The sequence below is a fragment of the Sander vitreus genome, chromosome 3 (assembly GCF_031162955.1).
Source record: "Sander vitreus isolate 19-12246 chromosome 3, sanVit1, whole genome shotgun sequence".
NCBI lineage: Eukaryota > Metazoa > Chordata > Actinopteri > Perciformes > Percidae > Sander > Sander vitreus.
The window spans coordinates 14,751,981-14,779,331 of NC_135857.1; the positions used below are offsets into that span (position 1 = coordinate 14,751,981).

A 27,351-nucleotide genomic window follows, 5' to 3' on the forward strand; every position below is an offset into this window, starting at 1 on the left:
TTAAAGCAGCATTGGAGGCAAATGTCAAAGGTGATTGAGGTTATATTCCTGTCCACTGTGGCTGTTTGACAACAGCTCTCCTTAATGTTTAGAGGGGAAACAACTTCATCATTGGAGATTATAGGAAGTAAAATGGACCACAGCAAGCTTGACACAAACCCTTCCAAGGGTAAGAGCAGCAGATGTTAATAGTGGTACAAGGGAAAGAGAGGTAAAAGTGGTTAGCACTGAGGAAAATGGAAAATTAAAGACATACAAAACTTACCGCGATCTTGATATAGAATATATTTTTAAAAAGGAAGAAAAGAGCAGACAGAAAAAATTAAGGACACTGACTCAGTTAAAAAAAGAAATGTCGTTATCTTTCCATCGCCATGCCTCACTGACAAGACGTTGCATTTCTCGCCTCCTTTTCTTCAAAAGTGAGACAATTACATATTCTCATTATCGGATTTTTAAACTTCACTTGAGAGCTCTGAAATCCCAACGTGGAAATATTATCTGCTCATTACCCAAATAGGAAACTGTGTCAAGGATCCAGGTTCTTAAAAAACAAGCCCAAACTGCACAGTACCTTTTCAGTGATAAAGCCAGGGATTCAAAGATAATTCACAATTGTTATGTCAAATATGTTTTTACCATTTTTAAAGAATAAGTTCACCCATATCACAAGAAACATATTTTCCCAACTTATCTCTGGTGGCATCTAGATTCGATTTAACAGAGGTATTGAGATCTTCACCACTAAGACTTCTTCCATCTTGGTATGACACACTCAAAGCATTGAAAAATGACATTGGAAAAACTAAACAGCAAAGTCTCTTTTCTCTTTCTTGCAGAAACGGTGTCCTATTTTATGCAAAGTAGCATTGTTAATGAAAAGAAGTGTTTCCGTTGAGTCCCCCCAAAAAAACAAGAAAAACCATTGTGGGTTGTTGAATGTGTTTGCCAAGTTGTAGTTTCCTCGGTCTAATAGGAGGTATACAGTATTTTACTAGTCACACCTACATGTTTACATTTTGGTCTTCATACTGGACCACTACATTTAATTGTATGGTAAAGACATTGGGTGCCAAATCTGTCGGCGATAGAGTTTTAGTTACTGCTGTTATGCTGTGGCAGAAGCAACGTGTGTGTACAGACGTGTATAAGTGTGTGCTGTCTGCAGTAATGAAGTGTCACTCACCTGTCCATAGAAAGCTACGCGGTAGTAGCGACCGAAGAGCCGCTTCTCTGAGTTCACCACCTCAGTCACCTTCAGGTAGGAGCGATGGATGTCATAGTACAGCTCTGACAGCCTCTGCGGGCACACACCAACACACACGTAAGGTTAAACTTAGCTCAATATGCACGCACGCACACACACCACACACATAATGCATTCCCTAGCCCCTTACCCTAACCTTAACCATCACAACTAAATGCCTATCCTTAACCCTTACCCTCACCCTAACCATAACCTAATTATATCCCTAATCCTACAACCAAGTCTTAACCCTCAAACAGCCCTTTAAACTTGTGGGGTCCAGCATTTTGGCCCAAACAAAGCTGTCGGGACCCCACAAGTATACTGGACTCCTGGTTTTTGGACCCCACGAATATAGTTAAACAAGCCCACACACACACACACACACACACACACACACACACACACACACACACACACACACACACACACAAACACAGTGGAAGGGTTAACAGTTACCTTAAAATCCCTTCTCTTTTCAAAGACAGCAATCACAGGTTTGTTGATGTCAGCGATGAGCTCGTATCTTTCTGACTTCCACAGGTAGTCCACACACAGCTCCAGCTGCTCTACCAAAGTGTCCTACACAGTACAGCAGGAAACTTGTTAGAGAGAAAGACTGCAACCCAGTCGCAATTATTGCAATTCCAACAGGGCACTTAACTAAACAGGGATCTTCTCAAATTTGCAAAAATGGTTATGATCATGAAATGCTACTTTTGGTCATTTGTGAAGTTGAAATTGAAGGTGTTGTTCACCACACTGTTCAGCATTAAAGTCTAACACTGACCTCAGTATAGGGCGTGTCTTGTGTACCAGTGTCTTCCTTCATGGCACCCTCCTCCTTGACATTAGGGCTGATGCACATAAACGCTGCCCAACCCATAGAGAACGACGCTGGGGTTTCAAACAAGTGAAAGTGACATCAAGGCAGGTTAGCGAGTAAAAAGATATCAACTTACCCTACAGTTATGTTCAGCTTGTTAACATACAGAAACACAAACATGCTTGTATAGAAATACAAGATGTATTACTGTTTCACAGCACTCGTCATAAGTCGTACCATTTTTGCAGACACATTAAAAATGTCAAAAGTGAGCGTGCTTCATTTCAAACCTCAGTGACACTGAACATCTTATCCAGTGAGACGTGAGTGAACAGTGAAGGTCAAACAGTGACAGTATTAAGTGATAACCTGACACAATTCCATATCATTAAGGCAAGAACAGTGCACATCAAAACATTTAACTGCAGAGTAGAATACACAGTGTAGAAAACCTAAAGTTGTTACGATTTGACCTGGCACCTGACAACCTAATGTCCCTTCAATCCAAACCATGTCCACCTGTCAATATCAACACCTTCCACCCAGTTCCAAGAGGTCTAAAAATGTCAGTGTACACCCACTCCCTCCCACACTCCCTTCTCTCTCCATCCTTATTTTCTGAACTCCCAACCCCACCACCCAGCAGGCCCCAGGCGCACACACTCACTGTCTTGATCTCGGGAGGTAGTTAGTAAGGAGCTACAGTTAAAGACAGGGCTTTCTTCAGGGGACACAGTGGACATCCTGGCCTTGTCAGCTCTCCAGTAGCCTGTTTGGTAGGAGGGGAGGAGGAGGACGAGGTTTACAAAGTCCACTTGCTTTTGCCTTTTATGCTAAAGGACAAGGCTCACGAATCAGCTGTGCTGCTGGCATGCTATGCAAGATATTAGCACACAGGCTCGGTGCGTAAAGTGCATGCGAAAAGATGTCTGACACGTACAGCAAGAGATAGACACATGCTGTAGTCTAAATGAGGAAGCACATGTAAGAACAAACAGATTTGCAGATAGAGGAACATGCAGCACACCAAAATGTGTAGACATCAGTCTCTATTTCTACTAGAAGCCGTGAACGGGAATGGTATTTGGATGCAAAAGCCGGTTCTATACGACTAGTTGGCAGCATGGGAATCCATCTTCATTCCCCATGAGTACCCTAATTAATTAATTTCCACCACACAAAGACACACTAAAGTCACAAGCATGCTCACTTTCAGGCATACACATCAACCCCCAAGACGAGACGGAGGACTGATGCCTGAAAGTTCCAGTAATTTGCAGAGAGTTGCGATGACCATGTTAGCAGAGAGAAAGAGAGGTTTGCTGATTGACAGAAGATGGCTGTGATCGGACTTTCTGGTTAGAAGTTACCATGTCTGCAAAGATGCGCACACTAGCAGCAATTTCAAGTATTTGAGCATACGTAAACACACGCAAACCATGCTGCAAAACGTCAAGTCACAGCAGCAGCAAGTGTGTACTAACCTCTCCTCTTCAGCGATTCAGCGATCAGGGCTGAGATGTGGATGTAGCACATGGCAGCCTGATGGGAAAGTCAGACACATTACCATTACATTTCATTCACGCTTGAATAAAAAAAAAAGCACTTAAGTTTTTGAAGTAAGTGCGCCCCTGAAAAGTAGAACATTTACAACCTCTGAGAGATCGCCGTTGCGGACGTGAACCTTGGCCATGCTCTCCAGCCAGGTGCACCGAAGCTCGGGGGTGCTGGCGTAAGAGTTAGCCAGACTATACTGAAGATCCACAAGCATCTCTGGATCCTTCTCATGCTCCTTCATTTGGGCTGTGGCCATCAGAACCGTTCTGATCCGTTTGGTCAGGTCCTTTACCTCAGCAGGGAATGGAGTGTTCTGCAGAAAAAAGTGTTATGAACATAATTTCTTTTTGAACAAGAAAGTAGAATGAAATACCCCTATAAATTATAATCAATGCTAATAAAGCTGTGATATAACCCTAGAACCTGCGATACCTTGAGTGGTGCATCTCCGTTGGCAAAATTATTGATGATAGCCAGGGACTGCTGAAATCTCGAGCCTCCAATGCCAGCATCTGCTATCAACTGGCTCACTGCCTTGATAACCTGATGTTGAAAGAGGAATATGGAGTGAGGACAATGTCCTGCTGAAATAACTAATTAACAAAACACACAATACTGAAATTGTATTTGGTCTCACTGACCTGCAGATGTGAGCGGACTATTGACTTGCCCTTGGTAAACTCAAAGTTTTTTCTCATGAAAAAATACAGCAGGGCAGCTGCCTCCGTCTGGGTGGAGCTGGAACGATGGTTACAGCACTTGAGGATCTCATAGCACAGACAGCCACATAGGTCTGCCTTACCCTGGAAGAATGCATTGGGGAACTACATGTACAGAAAGAGATGAAGATGAAACCACATGAGAAAAATGATTGGAATCTTCACTTAGATGTTGTATGTTTACATGAAGCTTGATGGACCTTTTGTACAAAGAGCCTGAGTCCAGCGAAGATATGCCGTAGAGTGGCGGTTGATTGGTTGATCTGGAAAAAGAGCAAGTAGGTGTCCAGCACCTTCTTCATAAGTGCATTTTGTCCTTCATCCAGCAACAGCTGCTTCTGTATAGAAGGATATAAAAAAAAAAACTATCAAAGTATACTATCAAAGTTTCAACAGGCAACGTTTTTTCCTAACTGAAAGGTTTCACACAAAAATAGTTTTTTTAAAACAGTGATTCTTCTAGCCATCAGGTGGCAGTAGAGCAGCATAGGTTTGGCTTTAGAATACACATGAAATACATGTTCATGATTTGCAATGCAATTCATTCATTTTTTTTTGTAGATGTGTACATCTGCAAAAAAATCATTTGTACAAAAAAGTTTGTACAAAATGTGTGTTGTTCATTAGTATGATTGTGCAGATGTTAGAATTGTTTTTGTTATGTTTTTATCAAGAAACAGAAACAAAAATGTTATTTGAAAACTCCCTGTTCAATTTTATAGTTACAAAGCCAAAATGTAACTTTATTATTTGATTTTTGACAAGGAGAGTAATGTGAAAAAAGAGAACAGCCAGAGGAATATGATGGTGTGATATAAAACCTTGAAAATGGTGCAAAAGCCACACACTTAAACAGATTTGTACTCATTTACATGTGATTGTCAATTCCAAAAACGGAGCCCAGATTAAACATTATAATATTAATGAAACGTCCTATGAAATCCAGAGGCTCATACAATACAGCACATAACATCAATTAAAATATATTCCCCTTAACAAAAGAAGAAAAATAGATGACACACAGTAACTGTGTAGTGTGAAATGTAGTTTCAGGTTGTAGACTATGAAAGGACCACAGACCTTGTGATGGTGAACAAAGAGCTCCAGTACATCCAGCACAGTGAGGGCTACCTCAGTGGACATGTTTGCTTCGATATCTGTAGGACTCAGGGTGTCTCCGTCTTGAATATTCCCATCTGAAAACAGATAAAAATAACTCACATCCATCTCAGTAACTTTATATTAATTTCAGTCAAAATCTGTGTGTGTGTGTGTGTGTGTGTGTGTGTGTGTGTGTGTGTGTGTGTGTGTGTGTGTGTGCGCATGTTACCTGTCTCCATCATGTGCAGTAGCTTTGGGTTGGTTAGAGCATTCTTGCCCCTGATGATGGGCATGGTTTGGGAGCGAGCATGCCGGTGACCTTCCCCTCCAGATGATGCCATCCTGGAGGCAACAGCAGGGATCAGCAGTTGGTGTGAATCACGGTTCAATCACATTACGTTTGATCTAATACTTGTTTATATTATACTGCAAGTAAATGTACTACTAAACCGTAGGCCAACCATCTCTGGAGATTTTGAACATTTTAGAAGACATGGAAAAATAAATGACATCTATGTCCCAAGGACATGCTGTTATTGGGAGTCTATTAACACATGGTAGTAAAGAGACTGAGACTGGCAAATCACACGAAACACTGCAGGTATGAGGAGGGGCATGCTGAGAACAGAGTTACAGTCTATAACATGGAAACACACGGTGGTCACATCAATGATGATTATACACAAGACGAGAATGTGTTTATCTAAATCCAAGTGTTGTTGTAGGTTGTACCTGTAGTCAAGCAGCCTGGGGTTTCTTGCTATTAAAGTAACTATTTACATTTTAAGCCAGATCTCGCAGACATCATTAGCATTAAGAACAATTTCAGTAACCAAAGACTCTTTACAGAGTTTAACTCTGTCATTGTGGCTGAGGTGTTTTCCTGGTGGAGGGTGATTACCATTGTGGGAAGAGGCTTGAGGTGTGGGAGGGGTGGTTAGAGCCCTTCAGGGTGCCATTGGCCTGGGTGGACTGGGCCAGCTTTACTGCCGCTGCTAGCTTCCTGTTCACGAGCCAATCACATCAAAGCTAAAATTAGTTAGTTTAGTGGAGACCATCATTGTTTAGTGTCCATCATTAGTCAGTTATATTAACCGTGTCCCATGCTAATAGTTGAGCATGCCGACAATCAATAGAAAATTGACCTTATAGTGTTAATGTAAACACTTTGCAAGACAGCACTATTTTTGCACTTTTGTGACCTTGTTGCATATTTACAGCAACTAGGTCATATTGTATTCCTGTAGGCTAAACGAAATGCTAAAAGCATACAGGATCTCCAATTTGACCTTGGCGTGATGTGAGCGGCTAAAGTCAAAGAGAAAGATCAAACAACTCATATAGAGAGGGAGCTCAGCCAGATGGAAAGGTTAGTGGTGTAGCAGAGTCAATGGTTTTAGTTTGCCATTGGTATAATATTGTGTAAATGCTATATCAACTATTGGGAGAGTGTTAGTGGGGAGTAGAGGCTCGAGGTCAGCATTAACAGTGGACAGCGAGAAGATTAGGATGTATAGATGTGATGAAAACCAATGGACAGTTAAGCTGCGGCACAAATCAGCTGAGTAACAAACAGATGTTCAACATATTATAGTCTCATGATGCCTACATGAAGCTCGATCGGAAACAACGGCCAATCTACAAAAAGCACATGGTGCCTTGGCAAGCCAAAAGAAAGGGGACACAACTACTGTGTAAGCCAATCAACACAGAGCTCATTAAGCAGCAGGTGGAGTCCAGCCAATCATGAAGCAGGGCGTGGAGACAGAGGGCTACAAGGTCGACATGCAACATCAATAAGGCACATGTGTTACAGAATGTAAAGAGCAAACATACAGCACCAGCATGAGTAATACAGCATAATACAGAAAGGGTTACTTGATGCAACAGAACATCAATAAATGTGCAATCACACTGACAATCCATTAACAGCTGCAGCATGCACGGGGGGAGGGGGGCGGGCATGAGGCATGCACTGTGGTGGAGACTACAACAGCAAGGTTGAACATGGAGAAAACATACAATTCATTTATCAATTAATTCATCAATTTAGCTTATTTCTAAAATATGCCTCATGTTAAGAAAGTGAGGCCCCCTGCACCAACACAAACAGAAACACGACAAGTTAGAAGAATGTCTGGGATTAAACTGCAGCATTGCTGGCTAACTTAATTCATTTATCAATGAATTCATCAATTTAGCTTATTTCTAAAATATGGCTCAAGTTAAGAAAGCGAGGCCCCCTGCACCAAAACAAACAGAAACACGATAAGTTAGAAGAATGTCTGGGATTAAACTGCAGCATTGCTGGCTAACTTAAAGGCCCTGACAACATGTTTTCTCAATCAGCTTCTTATGAGAGTTGGAACTTTCAACCACATTTTGAACAGTTTGGGTTATTTTACATTGTAGGTTTCTGTGTTTTTGTTTGTTCTCTTCTTAACAGTTTAAAGTGGGCGGTTATAAAATGAATGTCCATACATACACCAATCAGGATTTCTATTACATTTGATCAAACCACATCAACACATTCCAGATGAAGTTTTTGCTTCAAGTTTTATTGTTGCTTTAATCAACAATATTTAATATATTAGAGAAATATTTAAAATTTGCGACCAAGTTTTCAGCAGGGGCTTCAGTGATTGTTGTCTGATAACTGGGCTGGCTGGCTGGCTGACTGCCCTCCTTGCTTGCTTGCTGGCTGGCTACACACTGCTATTGTAATTTATGCCTCCTGAACTTCAATGGGTGCCCACACTGACTCAGAAAAAGAGCTAACAGAGAGAGACACTGAGATAGACACAGGCGTAAGACTGAATCCCCCATGGCCTGTTATTACAGACGAATGTTAAGTAGCTAGCAGCCCCAGACAGGCTCAACTGAGTCTGAGAGCGCTAGCTAGGCTTCCAGCTATCTTTATTTTGTGAATTCCTCCATACACAGTAAAGCAGTGTGTTCTCCCAGCCTTTTGTTGGCTTACATCTCAGTATCTTATTGCTGAAAGGAAAAAGAGAGCTAATTTAATTAGCTGGGAGGAACCAGAAGATGGAGGAGTCTACCGGTGCCAACGGCTCAGCTCCAGTAAGAGCGCGCACACACACACACACACACACACACACACACACACACACACACACACACACACACACAAACACGATAACAACCCCCAGCCTGTGCTTGCCAACTACTACAGTACAATATCCAGCAGTGCTTTTCTCTCAACAGCAAGATCCAGGAGTTCCCCTCCCCCTCTCTTCCTTTTCTTCCCCCCTTTACCTCTTCCCCTCTTGAAGCTCATCCCTGAGTGTGCACATGCATACAGAACACATATTAGTATTTCTGCCTGACTGTGTCGGATTCATTTATTTGTGTGTGTCTGCACGTGTGTCTGTTTGTGCGTGGCTGCATTTGCACATTTGTGCGTGGCTGCATTTGCACATTTGTGCATTTGTGTGTGCGCATGATTATATGAATTATGTGGGTGGGGGTGTTACGACCTTTAGCTGCGGCGTGTATGTTGCGTTAATAAGCAATAATATATATATATATATATATATATATATATATATATATATATATATATATATAACATATATGTAGCATTATAATAAATGCATGTGAATGTGACCTGGTCCACCTCTTTGTCAGAGAAAGAAGTGAGGAGCACACACTCACCTGGCTATGTGACGCTTTCCAAGGAACCTGAAGTGCTGGAGACACAGCCTGAAGAAAGGGAAAATGCAACACTGTCTCAGGTGAATGGGGAAGGTTTGCTTGTTTTTATGTATTTTGTAAGTTAAGAACATAGGACAAATAAGGTGCATGTGATCAAACTAGGTTGCAACAGCAAAGTCTGGATGCTGACACAAACAGGAAACAGGCAGTTAATTATCTGCACTGTTCAGTGAAGTAGGAGCTCTCATTGGAATTACAGTCTGTTTTTTTCTTCTCTCTCTCTCTCTCTCTCTCTCTCTCTCTCTCTTGCTGTGTCATTACTTTCATCTGTTCCCTTCTGGCTACATTCTTCCCCTTTCTTCTCCTCTCATTCTCATGTCCCCATCCCTGTCGGTGTCAATGTTGTTTTTTCTCTTACAGTATCACTAGTCAGCCTAAAAGGAGCTGTGGTTATACTCTGCAATGAAAAAAAGAAGAGAACTTACTCCAGGATGTTAAAGAAGTCTGAGATCTCCTGGTGAATGGCCCGGTGCCAGTAGGACACCAGCACATCTGGAAACAGGAAACAAAACACATCATGTAACATACCATGGCAGATTTCCAAAATAGCCAGCCAGGTGCCGATGGAAATTTTCATAGAGTCAGTATTTTTATACACAAATGGTATTCAGTAAGTGATTGAGACATGGTTCAAAAGGTTACCGATAAGTGTTTTACCCTGCAAAAAAGTGCAGATCGCTGTATTAGAATAATTCAATAAAAGAAAAAACAACTATTGTCTCAATCTTCTGGGCCTCTGTTGATCACATGTAGTATAATAGTATTAACATTAACCCTTTAATAGCATTTAAACATGTTTCGACAAGGCTCTGGACTGGACTGTGTAAATCCTCTGTATACATGTTTGTATCATGTCTTACCCTCAGATATGGTTTTCATGATGTGCAAAAAGCACATGAGGAGACTGCGGGTCTCCGCCTGGTCCAGCTTGTCACAACGAGAACCGTAGCCTATGAGGGACTGCGGCCGTGCAAACTAAGGAGAAACATCCAGACAGAAAAACAGTCCAAGACCTACTGTTAATATTGAGCTTGTAACTGTGGCCACTGAGGTTGTGTCCTCGGTATTTTTTATGTGAGTCTGTGGGTTTTAGAAACCTGGAGGGAAACTTAAGATATAATGGCTCATGTTGTATTTTCAGATTCAATTTAACTACTTTTAGGCCAACAAATAATACATGAATAAAGGTTTGAGGAACTCCCTGTCAAAAGGTTTGGAAACATAACTTATACCTTCATGTTGGGAAACTAAATTTACAGAAAATATGACCAGATAATTAACCTTATAAATTAAATATGAGAAATATGTATACAAATGTAATCAAGAATGTATTTAAAAGTATTTAGGCGTTGTGGCAGTGGAGGCTGTTGAAGGGACTAATGGCTGTATTATGTCTTCTTCATTTGTTGTTTGGCCATTTCTTTGCCTTTATAACATAGTATAAAGAGATGACAGGAAGTGAGGAGAGAGAGATGGGGGCAGATATGCAACAAAGGTCCCCTGCTGGACTTCAACATTGCAATTACATGATTAGTCCACCAGGATGGCCCAACTTCAGTATTTCTTTAGCTGGTATTAGAGCAGTGTGCTAAGTCTGATTGTCCACCATTAGTGGTAAGAAATGGAAGCCAATGGAAGTCTGTCTTTTTCTGCATACTCCTCTTTCAGAAATCTATATACAATGTGGAATTAATTATGAATGCCTAACAATGAAAAATATGTACAATATATAACACATACAACAAATGTATCTCAATGATTGAAGCTGTTTTGACAGATCTGCCTGCTGCTCCTCTGTGAGAGTCTGTGAGACGTGTCATAACACAGAAAGTGATGGCTGTTAACTCCTCTTTTCTCACCTTCTCACATCCGTCCATTTTCTCACTGTTCCTGTCACTGTTGCTAGGGTTGGAGTCCACGCTGATCAGAGAACCCCGAGAGTCAGCCTGGTTACCTGTGGCAACTGCCAAGGACGAGAAGGCTGGTGTGCAGGGGGGAGGGGTGTCAGCATCAATGTCATCATTCACATCTTTTTATATAGACACTGGAAATAGATAGGCAGCTACATACAAGCACGTCACGCGCTGTTACCTGTGATGGAGTTTAGAACTTCTTTGGAAAAGGAGGCATCTACAGAGTTGCCATGGCGAGTAACAGGAATCACCCCTCCCGCCACTCCCCCTCCTACACTGAGGTCGTCTCGAGAGCCCTGGTAGGGGTGTAGACAGGGGAGAGGACTCATTTAGACCATCTAAGTCCCCATCAAGTCTTATTTTATAATTCAGGCTATTATTTCTTATTATAGAAATATACTGTGTGTGTATATATATAAATATATATATATATATATGTTGTAGAGTTATTCAGACACAACTATACAACAGCATATATGAAGGCAAGCAACACAAGTCTCATGCAGTGTCATCATGTAAAAATATTTAACTGAAATGATCCGATTATTACTATTTTTACCTATTTCATAATGAAAGTCAACATTCAAAGTTTCATTATAATCGACCATTGCATTGCTGTTCCTCCAGCTCAACTTGCACGATGATTCATGTACAGTATTCATGAGCACACAAAGTTTTGTTTGTTTGGAAATCAAATGGATGAGGACAGACAGAGACAGAAAGTCACCATGTGCAGCATCCAGCAAGATCGCATAGTTTAGGTGATATTTCCTGCAGTCACTGCAAACCTATAACAGCTAACAACAATAGCCTGTGCTGCAATGAATGGTACAAAAAAGAATTCCAGATGGGAAAGTAATACAGAAAAGAAATGCATGTATAGTACATGATAGCCTTATTGTTGTTAAAATGACAGGGATAAGTTGTGTTTAGTAGAATCTACATGCCTGAAATCATTGCAATTCAGTAGGTAAATGGACTGTATTTATATAGCGTTTTTACATCGTACCATTAACCATTCACACATACACTGTGGCAGAGGCTGCCATACAAGGTGCCACCTGCTCATCAGATTCACACACAGAATCACATTCACACACCGATGGCCCAAGGACACTTCGACATGGGACTGCAGGGCCAGGGATCGATCCACCAACCTTCTGATTGGCAGACGACTGCTTTACCACCTGAGCCGCCCGTAACATCATATGTGGTAATAACTAAAAGGAATTAAAGCCAGAACTATGAAAATAAGACCAATGTTTTACCAACAAACACTGCAGGAAATGTATGCACACAGTCAACCTATACAGTATGCAGATAGTCAATCAATAATTTCATCTTTCATCTTGACTCTTACTTGGTCACTAGAAGTGAAGTAGATGGGGAAGAGGTCCCTGAGGAAGAATCGAGGCATGTTGTCCAGGATCAGGCCATACAGAGGCAGGTAAAGAGATGCAATCCTGGCCTGCTTCTCCTGGGAGGGCAGCCAATAAAAGGGGGTATCACATTTTAAAATTTTACATCCAGTGCCATTACCTTGTAATGCCCCAACAAATCAACAATCTCTTTGATTTAGAAAGCTAGTAATTATATATTTATTTTCTTTGCAAAGTCCTCACACCCTGGCAAGACTTTTATTACAAATAAACTAAAATGAAACATCTCTATGTCCACAGTCTTTGGGTAGCCCATAGAAAATTTGCAATGTGCAAATGCAATTACATAATATTCGATATGTCCTCCTTCCAAGAAAATGTTGTAGCCTTTTTACGAAACATGATTTTCCTTTTATTTCGCAGACATTTGGTTTTGACTGCCTTGACTACAGCCCTGCTGTTGTGTTGTGGTTGGCGGTATTTGGTTCTATTTAACAGAGGGCAGATTACTGACTCAATCTGATCTGGACACTACCCAGCATTCATTAAGACATCGTCTCTGCCTCTGGCAGCTGCTACGAACAATCACATGTCAATGTGTATGTGTTATGTGTGAGTCACATAGGAAGAATTTCTACTGTGAGCTCATGACTCATTGTCCATGTCTTGTGTCCATGTGTTTTGGCTACCTTGGTGGCATAGCGTGCATCCAGGGAGTGTTTGGCCATGAGCGTCTTCAGGGTGGCCAAGGCTACGTGTCTTAGGTCCTGCTCGTCCTGGAGTGCCAGCCCCAGTTCCCGTAGCAACAGGCCAGTCAGGAAGTGCTTTCTGCAGAACTCTCCAGTCAGGTTGTACTCGGGCACCGACGCTGAAGAGAGACAGCATAAAAAGATTCACATTTTAAATGGAAATTAACTGAGCTGCATGTGATTTAAATAATGATCATGCCAATATTTGCTTTCCATCAGGGAGTTAATTAATCTGTTTCTAAATAAAAATCTGGTTACAGTGATTAAATAATGTGACAAGCCAATTTTCCATGAATTTCATTATCACCATACCACAGTAGCGCACACAACATAAAAAAAGGAATGAGTGAACATATTTACCATGAGTACTTTGTGGCTCTAGGGATGCATGGTCTGACATGGACAAACAGTCAGAGAAAATGACAGGAAGAGAAAGAGAGAAAGACAAAATGTTAATAGACAAATGAGAGTGAGAGCTACGTGATGTATGATAGTTACCACATTAACACAGGTGTACTGTAACTACAGGGTATGACTTGGGCTCTTACCTATGATGCGAGCAGAGGGTAACGGCAGGCTGAGAGGAATGTAGTGTTCGTGGTTACACACCTCTCTCAAGAATTCAAATTTCAGCTCACACAAGACCTATCAGACACAAAAAAAAATACATTATTGCATTGTACATATATGTTTCTAGTTGCACTTTAATACTGTTCTCAGTTAAGTTGATTTTTGTACCTTGCTGTCAGTAGCGGTGATCATGTTTATGTAGTTGCTAATCAGTTTGAATGTGAAGCCTCTGTCCATGAGAGTAAAGCAACGCTGCAAACAGACAGAGAGAGACATCAGCTAATAAGACAGTGAGAGACAGCTACAACTGTAAATGGAAACTATTTTCGTTTGCAGGCTGTTTATACAGTTTGTATTGATCCCTCCCAGAGCAATTTACAGTAAGCACAGCATGTTCACATGTAGCCACACTTTAGTGGGTATTTTTACATTTAATATTATCATTTCAATCCATGAGATAACACATTTTGCTCCCACCTTGACAAAAGCTGCCACAGCTAAGTTGGCACTGCGTGTCTCCTCTGCCAGGTCTTTGTTTTTCCAGAAGATGTGTTCGGACACCGTCTCCACCAGGGTCTCCACGCGGCTCAGGTAGGATGAGGGGAAGCGCTGGGGCCTCGGAAGCTGTAGGGACCCGGAGTCAGCATAACATCTTATATATAATCATATACTGTGTCCCAGGTCAAATTATACAAATGCAAAGGAACTATACTGAACCAAGAATACAGTATGAAGTGGTTAAACACTGTGATGTTTTCAGCAATGGGACCAAAAGTAGAGTATGCCACCTTACCTTTACCTTGTCAGAGTCGACCAGATGTTGGGCCATGGATTTGACAATCAGCTCAAAGAAGAACCAGCAGAACTGAAACCAGGAGCGGTCATATAATATATAATATATATAGGTAATATTTATCTGCCTAATTACCTCCAGCATGTAAACAGATGAGGCACACATGATTTTGTTTGAGAGGTTTGCACTGATTTACTTTTCTCTAGGACCTTAGAGGCATAATGAAAAAATAAAGTTTTACATTTTAGAATAAATAAACAAAATAGTAGGTATTAGGAGAGAGACAAACCTTCAGGACATTCCTGACTGCTGCCTGCTCATTGCTCTTCAGGTCAAAGGTCATCCCCTTAGCCAGCTCCTCGTGAACTGTCCTGAAGCCGTGGGCCTCGGACTTGAACACATACTACACACAGGGAGAAGGGGAGAGGAGTTTGTTAAAGGTGCATACTAACATATCTTTTCATTATCGATTCATCTTTTTTGAATGATTTTTGGGGCATTTTCTTCCTTTACTGGAAAACAACAGTAGAGAGATAACAGGAAATGAGGGGAGAGAAAGATAGGGAACTACATGTAACGAAGATCTCCGCGCAGATGCCATGTGTGTTGCAGTTCATTGTCGTAACTAGAGCTCCAACCATTACTCGACTAACTGATTGGCTGGTTTTAAGATACGCAATTGGCAGCTATTTTGTCTTACATTATAGTAACTGAATATTTTGGGGTTTCAGACAGTTTGGTTTCTGTATGTTTCATAGAACAAAAATGTATTTATTTATTGAGAAAGCATTCAGCAGATTAAATGATAATAAAAAACCGTTTGTTGCAGCTCTAATCCCAATCTGATGATTATTTTCTTGATTAATCGATTCATCATTGGTCTTTAAAATAAAATGTGAAGTGTCCCTTCACAATTTCCTACAGCCCAGGGGGACATCATAACATGTCTTGTTCTGTGCAACCAACAAAACCAAAACCCAAATATATTCAGTTTATAATGATACAAAACACAGAAAAACAGCAAAATCCTCACAATTGTGTAGCTGGAAATAGGGAATGTTGGGAATTTCTTCCCGAAAAAAGACTTGGACTAACAGTTATTAAAACAGTTGTTAATTAATTTTCTATTCATTGACTAATTTCAGCTCTTATATGTACTAATACACACATTTACAAATATTGTAGATGCATGTGGACAAAACACTTACACAGCAACCTGAAATAAGCCAAATTAAATTTGCCATTTGTGTGAGGTTTTAGTCATATAATATTCCTCTTGCATACTACTTAATTCATGCTGCAGTGAACTGAACCCCCTCTCTTTCCTCTCCTTCTCATTGACACACACACACACACACACACACACACACACCCCCCACACACACACTCAGCAGTTTAAATTGAGCACCACTATTACTGAACACCATGCCAATCTGTTACTATGGAAACCCTGGCTCCATTAGCTGTGTTGGTCCTCTCTTACCCTCCCACCATTCGTCTTTGCCACTGCCTCTTCAAGCGCTGCGGTTTTCCTTCACTGTGGCCGACATGAAACAGGTCTTGCGGCTTCTCCTGCTTGCTTCTCTAATTCTCTTACAGATTTCCCCCCTTAAACAAACACGCCTTATGTTTCTGATTGAGCGAGCTGAATGTCCTAGTTTGCCTTCTACTCAATCACCCTTTCTTCTTCTTCTTCTCATTCCCCTTCCCCTTCTCTCCCTACTTCTCTGTTTGTGTTTGCACAGTTTTCTGGGCATGCGGCCTTAGCCACACTCCTGCTGGCCCAAACACACACAAACAAACATGCACACATGCAAACACATGAAGCCTCGGAAATGAAATAGTCTGTGCAGAGATTCCACTGGAAAACAACAGCCTTCATAATTATCATATGATCTTCCTGAGCATACGCGCATACAAACACACATCATTCAAAGGATTTCTACTAGCACACCACACACACCTTCTTATTGTTGGTATATTTGTTATTATACCTTGATATAGGAGTGCAGGTAGTGATCAAGGTTATCTTCATGGCACTTTGCAACAATGTGGACCAGCACTCTGCAGACCCAGGACAACAAAGAGTTGTATTTGTTACAGTCTTTATCATTAAACAATGACAAAAGACATCCATCAAACAGCAACACAATTTCTCTTCATTGTTTCTCTTCAATAGCAAAACGTATTTTATGATACCGGATTCATCAGACAATAAAAAGGGGATATGGTGTTTTAAACAGGAATTTTAAACACTATCCTCATTGTGTGCTTTATTACATCCACTGAGCCCCCACCCGGATGTGAGCCCAGCTGTTGTGGAAATTGTAGTGCCACTGCCTACCTGGAGGTGGCAGTAGTGACCTCATCGTTGTCATTCTGAGTCAGGACCTTAAACAGCTGGTTGAAGAGCACTGGCAGAAATCGGATGATCACTGGGATCCTCTCCATACTGAGAAGACCCTGGGGGAGGGTGGAAAAGAGGCATAAGAGGAGGTGTTGCACTGTTAGACATGTAGCAGTGTGTAGCAGTCAAGGCTTTGGTTTTTGTCTCAGTCACAATAAATGAAAATTCAGGGGATTTTTTTTTTAACCTTCAGGCAGTTGAGGAAGTTGGAGGTAGGAGGTAGCGAGAGGTCCAGCTCTCTCTTCTGGCACTGCTGGAAGAATCGGTTCAGGTGGGGGTCCTGACACAGGGAGAGGAACCCATGAATATCAGCAGTAAGCATCTGCAATAATACTTAGTGGACTGGTTCCTTTTTAAGTAACAGTTAATCCTAAAATGTGAACTTCACCACCTCACAACTATGTCAGTCAAAATGTCATTGTCTCAGCCTCGTCACAAACAATTCAAGTATGTTGACAACATGAATTCATATTCTATTTTTTACTTTTAAATGTCCCTTTTTTTCTAACTTGTCTGTAAAAGCAATTCTAAATGTCATTGCAAGTGAAACTAGGCTCATCCAATTTACAAGCCACCAGCCAATCAAGAGTTTGCTGTCCAGCGTTCCAAACATCTTCTACTGGAAACAGTAACGGTCCATTTCCTTGTTTCATGTCCGACACTAGATACGAAGAAGTTACCACTTATAATATCCACTAATCCTCTAATTTGTTTAAGGACATCTAAATGGTCATTTTATGTCCATTTTGCCATTTCACACAAGCAGATTCAATTTATTTTATTTCTGCTGGAAAAAGCTGAAGATAAAGCAGCTCAGAAAACAAAAACCGACAATTAGCTCATTTCGGGGTTAAGTGTTCCTTTGAGGCTAAGACCTTGACAGTGCATGTCCTTATTCTGGCATATTTCAAAAAGGATGTAGTGGCTGAAACAGCAGGTAGAAAGCCAGCATACTGTATTTTCTTTACCAATTATCCTGTTCAGGTTTATGTGGGGCTGTAACCTATCCCAATATTCACAGATCATCATACCTTGGACACAGCGCCAGTCCATCACAGTATCAGTAAGCCAGTAAAAAATAAAGAAAGCAAGGACAGACTGTAGACAGCAAGAAGATGGTCTTACCTGAGTGTATACTGTGGAGACGACATTGGTGGACACTTTGAAGATAGTTTTTCCTCCATCGACCCATTTCACATCTGCTCCACTCTGTAAAAAGAAAAGACGGCTTGAGCACATGATGCAATAGTTATTATCCTTCTTTTCTCAAAAATGAATGTTTTTATTTTTAGAAGTATTTTTAATATGTTTACACCCTGTGCCTTTCCTTCCTCCCTCTCACCTTGGTGTTGCTGGCTTCCTTGATGGCCAGGTATCCAGGCGGCAGGTTACAGGACACAGGGACGCTGAACTCCTGGGATGACAGGCGGCCTTCTTTGAGGAGAGGCAGCCAAGAATACCCCACTAAAAACGCACACACAAATACAAAACACAGAGTACTGAATGGCGGATGAAAGCAAACGACAAAATAACCTGCAGTAAATAAATGTTTCACTAAATTACATTACTCCAGATCGACCACCAACTCACCTGGGGTCTCCAGGGCTTCTTTCCTCTTGGCATTCGTCTTCGCGTTGATGTCACAGGTGACGTGGTAAAAGGAGAAAAGAAGGTGGTGCTTTTCATGAAGTTGAGTCGGAAGCTCAATCTTCACCTGGGGGACACAACAGCATGTAATATTATGGTCTGCAAGGGATGCCGCAGGTTGGGGATTTATCTGTAAACATGTTTATGTTCTAAAGACTGCTAAAGCCAAAGTCAATGTACTTCCAGGCTCTAAGAATATCCCATAATTAACCAATTTACCTCATCATAGAAGTCGGGGTTCTGGGAGTGATGCAGGACTGTAGAACAGGCTGCTGTGGTGAGGACTGGACCCCCCGGCTTGCCGTAGATGCACTGGAAAAACAGCAGCAACAGAAAAATGGGGCAAAATAAAGTAATGCTCAGCCAGTTTCTCGTGATACACAGGGTATAACTGGAGTAAATGGAGTCATATAGAAGCCAATACATGTCCCATCATCATGTGTTTGGATAGCATTCTACCTTTAAAGGTTTGGCAACTTCTTCGTCTGAGCTGCGGAACTCCACATAGACTGAGAGGTTACGAGCCTGTCAACAAGAGCACCATTGTTACTGTGAATAATAAAAGTATATGAAGTATGTAAAAAGCAATAAGCATGTTGTCAGTATTAATGGATTTCAGGTTTCTCTCAAATGAAGCTTGAAAGCTTCTGTGCTAAACCTTGGCGAAGCTCTTCTGGCTGTCATATTTCAGGTGTTTAGGGTAGACGTAGATGTGGTTTCTGTAGACGCGGTGCGGCTGCGTGAACTTGGTGGTGTCCTGGACAAACTCCTCCACCTCCACAGTAGGCTGGTGTTTGCTCAGTTCTTCAAAGGGCTTCACCGGGACATAGGAGGATGTCACACAGTCTAAAGCATGGAGAAGAGAGAGTTTCAAACACATGGCAGAGTAGAGAAATAGATGGTAAAGGGGAAGGCAGAAAGAGAATGAGCAGCACAGCAGGATGGGAACATGAATGAACGCAGACAGAGGGGAGGTATCGCCTAAAAAGTGGACATACTAGGATGCTCCAATGGAATGTAGTCGACTGAGATTTCCAGCGTCCCAGGAATAGTCTGCAGTTTGCTGGTCTTCTCAGCCCTGCACACAACAAAATTAAAATTAAATATCATAAGAAGAACTGTTTATCTTGCCTTGGAGAAGCCTAAGTGACCTACAGTATGCCTCACCTCCTGTACTCAGTTACCAGCTTAATCAAGTCATCTGTGGAAATCTTGTTGCTCTCCTGTTTGAAAAGAGGCGAGAAACGAGACTCTCTGTCCAGTGCCCCGTGGTTGTCCTTAAACACTGACCTATAGGAGACAGAAATCAACATACTATAAGGATTTTGGTTAAGTATCAGATCCCGTGGCGAGAACATGGCAGATGAATTGAAAAATGTTTAGACAACTGAGCCTCCAACCATGGACACTGACCTGACGGACCAGGCAAATGGCATCCGGTACTTTCCCAGTTTACTACAGAAATGTTTATTGGATTTCAAAATCTTCTGAACAGTCTGTACAAGACACAAGCAGAGAAAGACGGACAGAGGGATGTGTTAGCAAGGCACCACAGCTGATATTTTTAAACACAATGGGATGTGATCATCCCTAAATTCTAGTTGACTGAGAGAGTGACAGACTGAATCAGAGGTTGTCTAATACAGGCAGCAGGTTGAATGTCTGGTGATTCACTTAGCCATTTAAACAAGGACCACATGGAGCACTGCCAGAGGGGAAGCCAGGAAATGTCTTGGATAGGATGTCGGAAAAAAAAAAATATTCTAAACTATCAGACCGGACTGGCATTCAGTGATGAAGATAAACTCTGGCCTTACAGGAAAATCATTTTGTAAATGGCATGCATTAAAGTGTTTAAGTGGATTAAGCCATTTTTCCCAGCTTGCTTTGAAAGCTAAGACAATATATAAGGTTTAGCTCTTTGTTTTTGGTCAATGATAGAAAATAAATTAAGCAGTGTAAATATTGATGCAGTAATGAAAAAAATTGCTTTCTGACCTTGCTGGAGTCTGTATTCTTGATATAAGGTTCTACCCCACAAGCAATATTTCCCATCAGCACCTTTTCCACTCTTGCCACCATCACTATGTCTGTGTGGGGGTTGGTTACTGAGAAGATGGCCTGCATGGAGAGCATTGTAAAGGCAAATTAGAGTCATTCTACATGTTAAATGCAGAGTAAGGGATCTACATCTACAGAATAAAACATACTGTGGGAGTAACATCCTTGTACCTGTTTGGGAAAGCATAGCCAGTGCTCCAGGTCCAGGCTGAGACAACAGTCTCCTGGCTTCTTCTCAGCAGGAGAGCTCAGGCCATTCTCCTGACCTCCAACTCCGGGCGCAGGACCGACTGTCCCGTTACTGCAGCCTCCGAGCATCTGACGTACAGCCTCGTGGTTGAGGTCTATGTGGAAGTCTGCGGACACCTTTCTCCCTTCTCGTACATCCAGCAGAGCCAGCGACACGAAGAAGGGTTCAATCTGTTGGAGCAGATTCAGTTCAGTCACTCTCGGTTCCTTTACATATAAAACTGTCACAGCTTCACTCAGCAAAAGAGCCCCTTTGACATGTTTTACCATTTTTTTTCAAAGAGACATATTAATGCAGAAGTTAGTTTTAAAGCATGTTTGAATACATGTCTGGAAGTGTAAAAGGCACGTTTCTAATCCTCACATTAGTGACCGGTCCAGTTTCACTCTCGTTGATGCAGCCCTGTAGCATGAGGTTGAGCGATCGGCAGGTTATCATAAACCTTCTGCCAAGTTTCTCCTCAAACGGACGCACCAATGCATTATCAACTGATGAATGTTCGGCCCGCGGGCTCCTCAGAACCTGTGGTTGGTAATAAAAACTGTTTGTTATTCGGAGGCATGCTCTACTTTATTTTATTTCACCATGTAGCATCATGACATTAACATCGGAGTCATAAAGTCAAAACATGATGTATGTCATGTAAAGGTAAAACACTGTATAAAATAGAAAAATAAACAATGAACCCATTCTTTATACATACAGGAGTATCAGGGTCCAGCGAGAACAGATTCAACCTCTCTTCTCTCCTGGCAGAGCGAATTCCTTCATCGGTCTCAGAGATATACTGTTACCGAAGGAGGTGACATGAAAGACAGAAAGAGCAACTTTTTTACATTACATTACATGTCATTTAGCTGACGCTTTTATCCAAAGCGACTTACAATTGATATATACGTCAGAGGTAGCACGCCTCTGGAGCAACTAGGGGTTAAGTGTCTTGCTCAGGGACACATTGGTTGATGTATCACAGTGGGATTCGAACCCAGCTCCCCCACACCAAAGGCATGGCACTGCGCCATCGCCACTCAACTTGATGCAAATAATAAATTGCTTATTATAAACTATGATATCAGTAAAAAACAGCAAAGGGGTTTCTTGGACTTAAAGTAGCTATTGGAGTTTTCTTGTGACAAGGGCAGCTATGTTTACGCTCAGTGCTTCTCACCAAAATGCATTGTAGGTATTATTGAGGCCTATAAAAACATGGAAAAGCAAATCCCTTCCTCATAAAATATTTACAAGGCCAACTTTTTAAAATATCTGGATATCGGCATTGTTTACACCCATGTTTAGACTGACTAGCAGTCTTTTTCTTTCCAGTCTTTTGCTGAACCATTGCTACGTTTCACCATTACCAACTGTTGATCTATGGAAAAACATGAGGAATGTGTATCGCTTGTGTGTATACATGTACCTCCTCACATTTAACAATAATGGTCAAAACCTCCAAAGGGTATGTTTAAATAGACTCTGCATGCACATTATTTATTGTTTGAAAAAGAAGAGTTGACAGCTTAGCCAACCTTTGCTAGCTCCGGATTGATGCCGTTCTCTGTCGTAGTATCTTCATTCTCCTGCAAACAGCAGTCACTCAACGACAGGTCAAATACATCTGGAGGGAGAACAAAGACAATCAGAACTGCTGAGAGTTACCTCTGTTTATGAGTGATGACTGACAACACTGAGTGGATGGGAAAGTTTATCTTAGAGGTCCATTTTCCCAAAATGTTCAGCAGTACACTAAATACTAACCAGAGTCAGCCAACATATATCCATCTCAGAATAAAATATGACTCCATTTGTGGTATTTACGGGTAATAAGGCATGCAAGCTTCTGCAGAAATATAACCATCATGTGCCTGGAGCAATTCTTCCCAAAGGCCATGCTGAACAAAATGGCTCATTAATGGTACTGTAGGTCATCACATGCTCGCAGCCTGATTTAGAGGCACCACAGAGCCATGACGGCTGAGGCTATTACATCATTCCACCACTTTTCACTGGACCAAGGCTCAACGTTCTTTAGGTATGTGTTAGGCCGTGGTCCCATGCTCAAGCTCTTACAGAGCTGGCACATAAGGTCGAGTTTTATGAATTATGCTTCCATGTAAAGGTTTTTAAAAACAACGTATGATGTAATAGACAAAGGTGGAGTGCCAGGTTGGTGCCAGGCATCATTTCATTGAGCCCCAACCCATTTGGAATTCCACATTAAGGTCATGGCACGATGGCAGATATTATTAAGTTAGAGTAAGTCAGAGAAGGCTACACTTTTGCTGACACTGAGTATAAAATCTTCCTCTCTTAAGGGCCCCATGATTTATACATGTGTTGGAATTATGCTTAAATTTCCTCTCCTTAAATACCCCTTTCACCACTAAATTACCATTTGTGCTTTCATCCCCTTAGCTCTTTCCAACTACTTTTCAGTTCCCTCTGTCTATATCCATCGTACGTAGACTTTGTGTATTCCTAAATACAAAAACAGAACCGGTCTCACCCTGCCGATGGTCAGTAAGGTCCAGACTCTTGCGGTCAGGAGCAGGACCGTCGTGGGGACTGATCTGTAAGATGCGGGTCAACGTGCTAATCCACTCCTCCATGTCCTGCTCGCTCTCCGCGGCCAGCACGAAGTACGTAACCTCGTTCATCTTCAGCTCAAAGGCATGTTTCCTCAGACGGTTATTCTGCAGGGGGATTAATGGAAGGATGGATAGGATAATGTGGTTACACAACAAAACCAGAGCTTGGTTCGGTTTTTGGAAAATGTTACTCTTTCTTCCACATGCAGTTTTTGAAGATACTGTATGCTGAATTATAAACTTAGCCTTGCTTAGCTTAGTTTCTGGATGTCTATTGGAAAAACAAATCCCATCATAAAATATCTAAAATATCATAAAGCCTCCTAATAGTTTCTCTTAACAGTTTTTTTCTAACCCTAAGGACACATTAAATCCAATTCAATTGCCAAAAATAAAAAAAAACAATAAATCTAAAAGGTAATTTACATTGTCTCCCTTGTAACAGAGAGGAAGCTGCAACTCCCAAAACCCACATACAGTACATCCAGCAATTACTGTAAATTGCATGCAGAGACTTAACAATGACACCCATGAGGTTGTCAGTCCCTGGATAAGTAAAAAATATTCAATTCTATTCAAACAACTTTTCTTTATCCCAAAAGGGCGATACAATTTTGATAAGATAATAGTAAGTAAAATTCTCCCAAAACAAAACAATACCTAAGAAGCAACACAATAGTAACCTGACTTGGGCATGTAGTGTCATTATGCCCTACATTATCATGGTACAAGCCACATTTTACATCGGTATAACTATAAAATACAATGTCTTCTCATAAAATATTTGCTCAGTTAAAGTTAAATGTCACTTCTTTTTACTTTCTCCTGCTACAGAGTTTTGTTTATGGAGGGATGATCTGATGAAGGTCTTAGTCAATCAAATATTTAATACACTGGAATTGTTACTTATTGTAACAATTGTTAATTACACTGGTACTATTGTTTAGATGTTTTTTCTTTGCTGCCTTTTTGCATTCAGCACATTCTTGTTTTGTGCAGTAGTTTAGGAAGGAAATGGAGCCTGAAAAGCCTCCCTATATTAGTCTTAATATACTGTACAAGTCTATATATACAGTATAATATATAGTGTATATTGTGTTGTGCTCTTTATTATATGAATGCTTTAAAACCCACCTGTACCACACCAGTGCAAGAGTCAAGGAAGATGCACCCTTTGGGTTCCTTTGAGATCTTTTCGTCTTTGTAGAAGTTCATGATGTAGGAGTTATCCGTCAACTGGGTGAGCTGAAAATATCTCCTCTTGAACGACTGCACAGATAGAATAAGGTTCAAATACGTTAACCTGTTTAAGTGACAAAGTCTTGTACTTAAAATGACCCAAAAACATCAAAAGTGATTCCGAAATTTTCATTGAACTACAAACTGTGATGTAGATGGTGATATATTAATAATATAATACTTCACCCTTACAAACTCATCCTGGGTAAAAAAAAAAAATATGTCATCAACAGGAGTCACAATTCTAGTTCAAACTAAGTTTACCAGGTCAAAGAGCAAGTTCAAACGTCTCAGCTAAAAACAGTGGGTGATCTGAGGGTCAGGGTGAAAAGGCAATACAGAAAAAAAGTGTGTGTGTGTGCATGAAAAGGGAGCGCATCAGACATTTCCTCACCCGAACAGTGATGCTATTGTTGACGGTGCTGTTAAAGTTCCCTTTGTAGAGCCACCCGGACCGAAACACACCGATCCCTCCTCCACCGCCACCACCACCCCCTCCTCCTTTGGACGAGGACAGGGAGGTGGTATCCTGCAAAACACAAACAGGGTCAGATATAGATACATTAGCTTTCCATTCATCCCTCTGACACTAAGGAACAGATGATCAATAGAGAAAAAGACTCCCATTTTTCAGTCAAATTATGTCCATAAACACTGTCCCACTGACCTGTAATGTGCTAACTGCTCTTGCAAAGTATATTTTAACAGCTTTAAGGCTAGGGTAAACTAATTTAAACAGGATGTATCCAGTACTTAATGCATTCATTTTAAAAGCATTTGTCAGAAGATAGTCATTACTGACCTCATCCTTGTCAATGTCCTCATGGTCAATCTCAAACGAATGGGATGGCAGCTTCTCTGCTTTGTACAGTTTCCTATAAAGCAATGGGGAAAGAAAAATGTGGAACTCTGATAATAAAAGATATTGATGAAAAAAGAGAAAAACAAAATCAGGAATTTAATTAGTCCACTCTATTTGAGTGGTGCTAATGAGTGTGGGTGGCTGACTCTGCTCCATTGTACTCTGTCAGGAGTCTACAATAGGTAGTCCTCACTCGATCCCGCTCCACTGATTTCACAGGCCGACCTGTCTTTGTGTGTGAGCCATGCGATGAAATGCCTTTGTGTGTGTGCTGTGAGCTGCAGACAGCTAGGCTGCAGTCTGTGGAGGGTAACACTGGAACCACCCTCTGCTAAAAGTCACAGTCGTAAAAGCCTTTTTGAAAATAAATCTCTTAAGGGTACTATGTTTAGAAGATTTCTGGTGATTGTGGGCTGGCCACTGACAGAGGAATGCTAATATTGGCCTGCGCAGATGAAAAACACTCCACTCAATCACAGCGGTGACAACCACACATGTACAGTAGCTGTAGATTCCCATTGTACTATGTTTTCCCTGGTGTATTTCACTTTAACTTGTAACTTATAACCAGTAAGTCCATAAAGTTTATGGTTGGTTAGCCAGTGGTGGAAGAAGGATTCAGATCCTTTACTTAAGTAAAAGTACTAATGCCACACTGTAAAAATGCTCTTTTACAAGTAAAAGTCCTGCATTGAAAATGTTACTTAAGTAAAAGTATGTAAGTATCATCAGGAAAATGTACTTAAAGTATTAAAAGTAAAAGTACTCAATGCAGAAAAATCCTCACATTTTCGAAACTGGAATCAATCAACTAAGTGTTTAATTGGCAAATTCCACAGCTGCATAGAAACAACTAAAGTTGGTATGACTGTGCTCTAACTTGTGTTTAAGCTGCATTTCACTGTATAGTTCACCCTGAATGTCAGTTCAGAGGTCATGTGAACTGACTGAAAGAATACAGTGGCAACCCATGGGACAGAAGAGGGACATTCCTGTGGTTAAGAGCAGTAACTGCAGGGCTGCTCTGGGTCAGTCTCACTGGGATTGACAAATCTCCAGTTGACTGACTGACAGCCTGATTTAAATAAATAACTGAGTGACTGAACGGGTGTCTGACTGGATGACTGACATTTACAAAAGGGGTCGAGGGAGCACTAAAAGTTAACATTTGTTAGTTTTCTTCAGTCTTCCACTCTGACTTCTTTCTCACTCAACACCTGCCACCATCTTGTTCTTGTTAAGGACTTGAGTGTATCAAATTGCTCCCATCCTTTATGTTAGCGGCTACTTCTGGGTCTGGTTGTTCGTGAGAAAAAAACATCCAGCATGTCTTCAATCAAGTCAGGAAGTCAAACAAATCTCAATCCACATTTTTTCCATATCATCATGCACTGCAAAATCAAGTATAGACTAAAACAACTGTACATGAGAATGGTAGTTTATAAAAATAGAACCTAGGGCTGAGTACCATTCTTATTAACCGATTTCGAGTTTTGGTACCAATACCAAAAATGTACTTTTTTAATACTTAAATAAAATTGTCTAAAATTCAAATCAAGAGCTATCTGTTCAAAGAAACAAGTAAACAAGTAAACAAGATTATCAATCTGATCAACTCCAGTTTTAGACATATCTCAGAGCTAAAACGTGTTGCAGTTTGATACCCAGCTCTATAAGAACCCATCAGGAAAGTTAAGGTTAAAGAAATGGTT

General features: G+C 41.1%; 1 protein-coding gene across 5 annotated transcripts in view; it reads right to left on the reverse strand.

Moving 5' to 3' along the window:
• dock10 (dedicator of cytokinesis 10) overlaps positions 1-27,351 on the reverse strand; it is a 69,439-nt gene that overhangs the window by 4,922 nt on the left and 37,166 nt on the right. For 4 of the 5 annotated variants that reach the window (XM_078246201.1, XM_078246203.1, XM_078246199.1 and 1 more), the window contains exons 5-50: positions 25,580-25,652; positions 25,172-25,306; positions 24,673-24,807; positions 23,457-23,643; positions 22,480-22,568; positions 21,657-21,740; positions 21,317-21,475; positions 20,875-21,123; positions 20,641-20,763; positions 20,056-20,138; positions 19,810-19,932; positions 19,641-19,720; positions 19,301-19,488; positions 19,102-19,167; positions 18,862-18,954; positions 18,586-18,709; positions 18,338-18,459; positions 18,121-18,204; positions 17,183-17,275; positions 16,933-17,051; positions 16,583-16,652; positions 14,878-14,991; positions 14,589-14,660; positions 14,273-14,419; positions 13,964-14,047; positions 13,774-13,870; positions 13,586-13,618; positions 13,166-13,344; positions 12,458-12,574; positions 11,276-11,393; positions 11,044-11,165; positions 10,045-10,159; positions 9,610-9,676; positions 9,125-9,172; positions 6,351-6,452; positions 5,679-5,791; positions 5,429-5,544; positions 4,549-4,686; positions 4,271-4,453; positions 4,062-4,172; positions 3,727-3,942; positions 3,557-3,614; positions 2,740-2,841; positions 2,037-2,143; positions 1,706-1,828; positions 1,187-1,300 (exon numbers count right to left, since the gene is read on the reverse strand). In XM_078246201.1, the coding sequence (XP_078102327.1) occupies positions 1,187-1,300; positions 1,706-1,828; positions 2,037-2,143; positions 2,740-2,841; positions 3,557-3,614; positions 3,727-3,942; positions 4,062-4,172; positions 4,271-4,453; positions 4,549-4,686; positions 5,429-5,544; positions 5,679-5,791; positions 6,351-6,452; positions 9,125-9,172; positions 9,610-9,676; positions 10,045-10,159; positions 11,044-11,165; positions 11,276-11,393; positions 12,458-12,574; positions 13,166-13,344; positions 13,586-13,618; positions 13,774-13,870; positions 13,964-14,047; positions 14,273-14,419; positions 14,589-14,660; positions 14,878-14,991; positions 16,583-16,652; positions 16,933-17,051; positions 17,183-17,275; positions 18,121-18,204; positions 18,338-18,459; positions 18,586-18,709; positions 18,862-18,954; positions 19,102-19,167; positions 19,301-19,488; positions 19,641-19,720; positions 19,810-19,932; positions 20,056-20,138; positions 20,641-20,763; positions 20,875-21,123; positions 21,317-21,475; positions 21,657-21,740; positions 22,480-22,568; positions 23,457-23,643; positions 24,673-24,807; positions 25,172-25,306; positions 25,580-25,652 (5,275 nt within the window). The remainder of the gene's footprint in view (positions 1-1,186; positions 1,301-1,705; positions 1,829-2,036; positions 2,144-2,739; positions 2,842-3,556; positions 3,615-3,726; positions 3,943-4,061; positions 4,173-4,270; positions 4,454-4,548; positions 4,687-5,428; positions 5,545-5,678; positions 5,792-6,350; positions 6,453-9,124; positions 9,173-9,609; positions 9,677-10,044; positions 10,160-11,043; positions 11,166-11,275; positions 11,394-12,457; positions 12,575-13,165; positions 13,345-13,585; positions 13,619-13,773; positions 13,871-13,963; positions 14,048-14,272; positions 14,420-14,588; positions 14,661-14,877; positions 14,992-16,582; positions 16,653-16,932; positions 17,052-17,182; positions 17,276-18,120; positions 18,205-18,337; positions 18,460-18,585; positions 18,710-18,861; positions 18,955-19,101; positions 19,168-19,300; positions 19,489-19,640; positions 19,721-19,809; positions 19,933-20,055; positions 20,139-20,640; positions 20,764-20,874; positions 21,124-21,316; positions 21,476-21,656; positions 21,741-22,479; positions 22,569-23,456; positions 23,644-24,672; positions 24,808-25,171; positions 25,307-25,579; positions 25,653-27,351) is intronic. The other variant, XM_078246200.1, reaches the window with a different exon arrangement.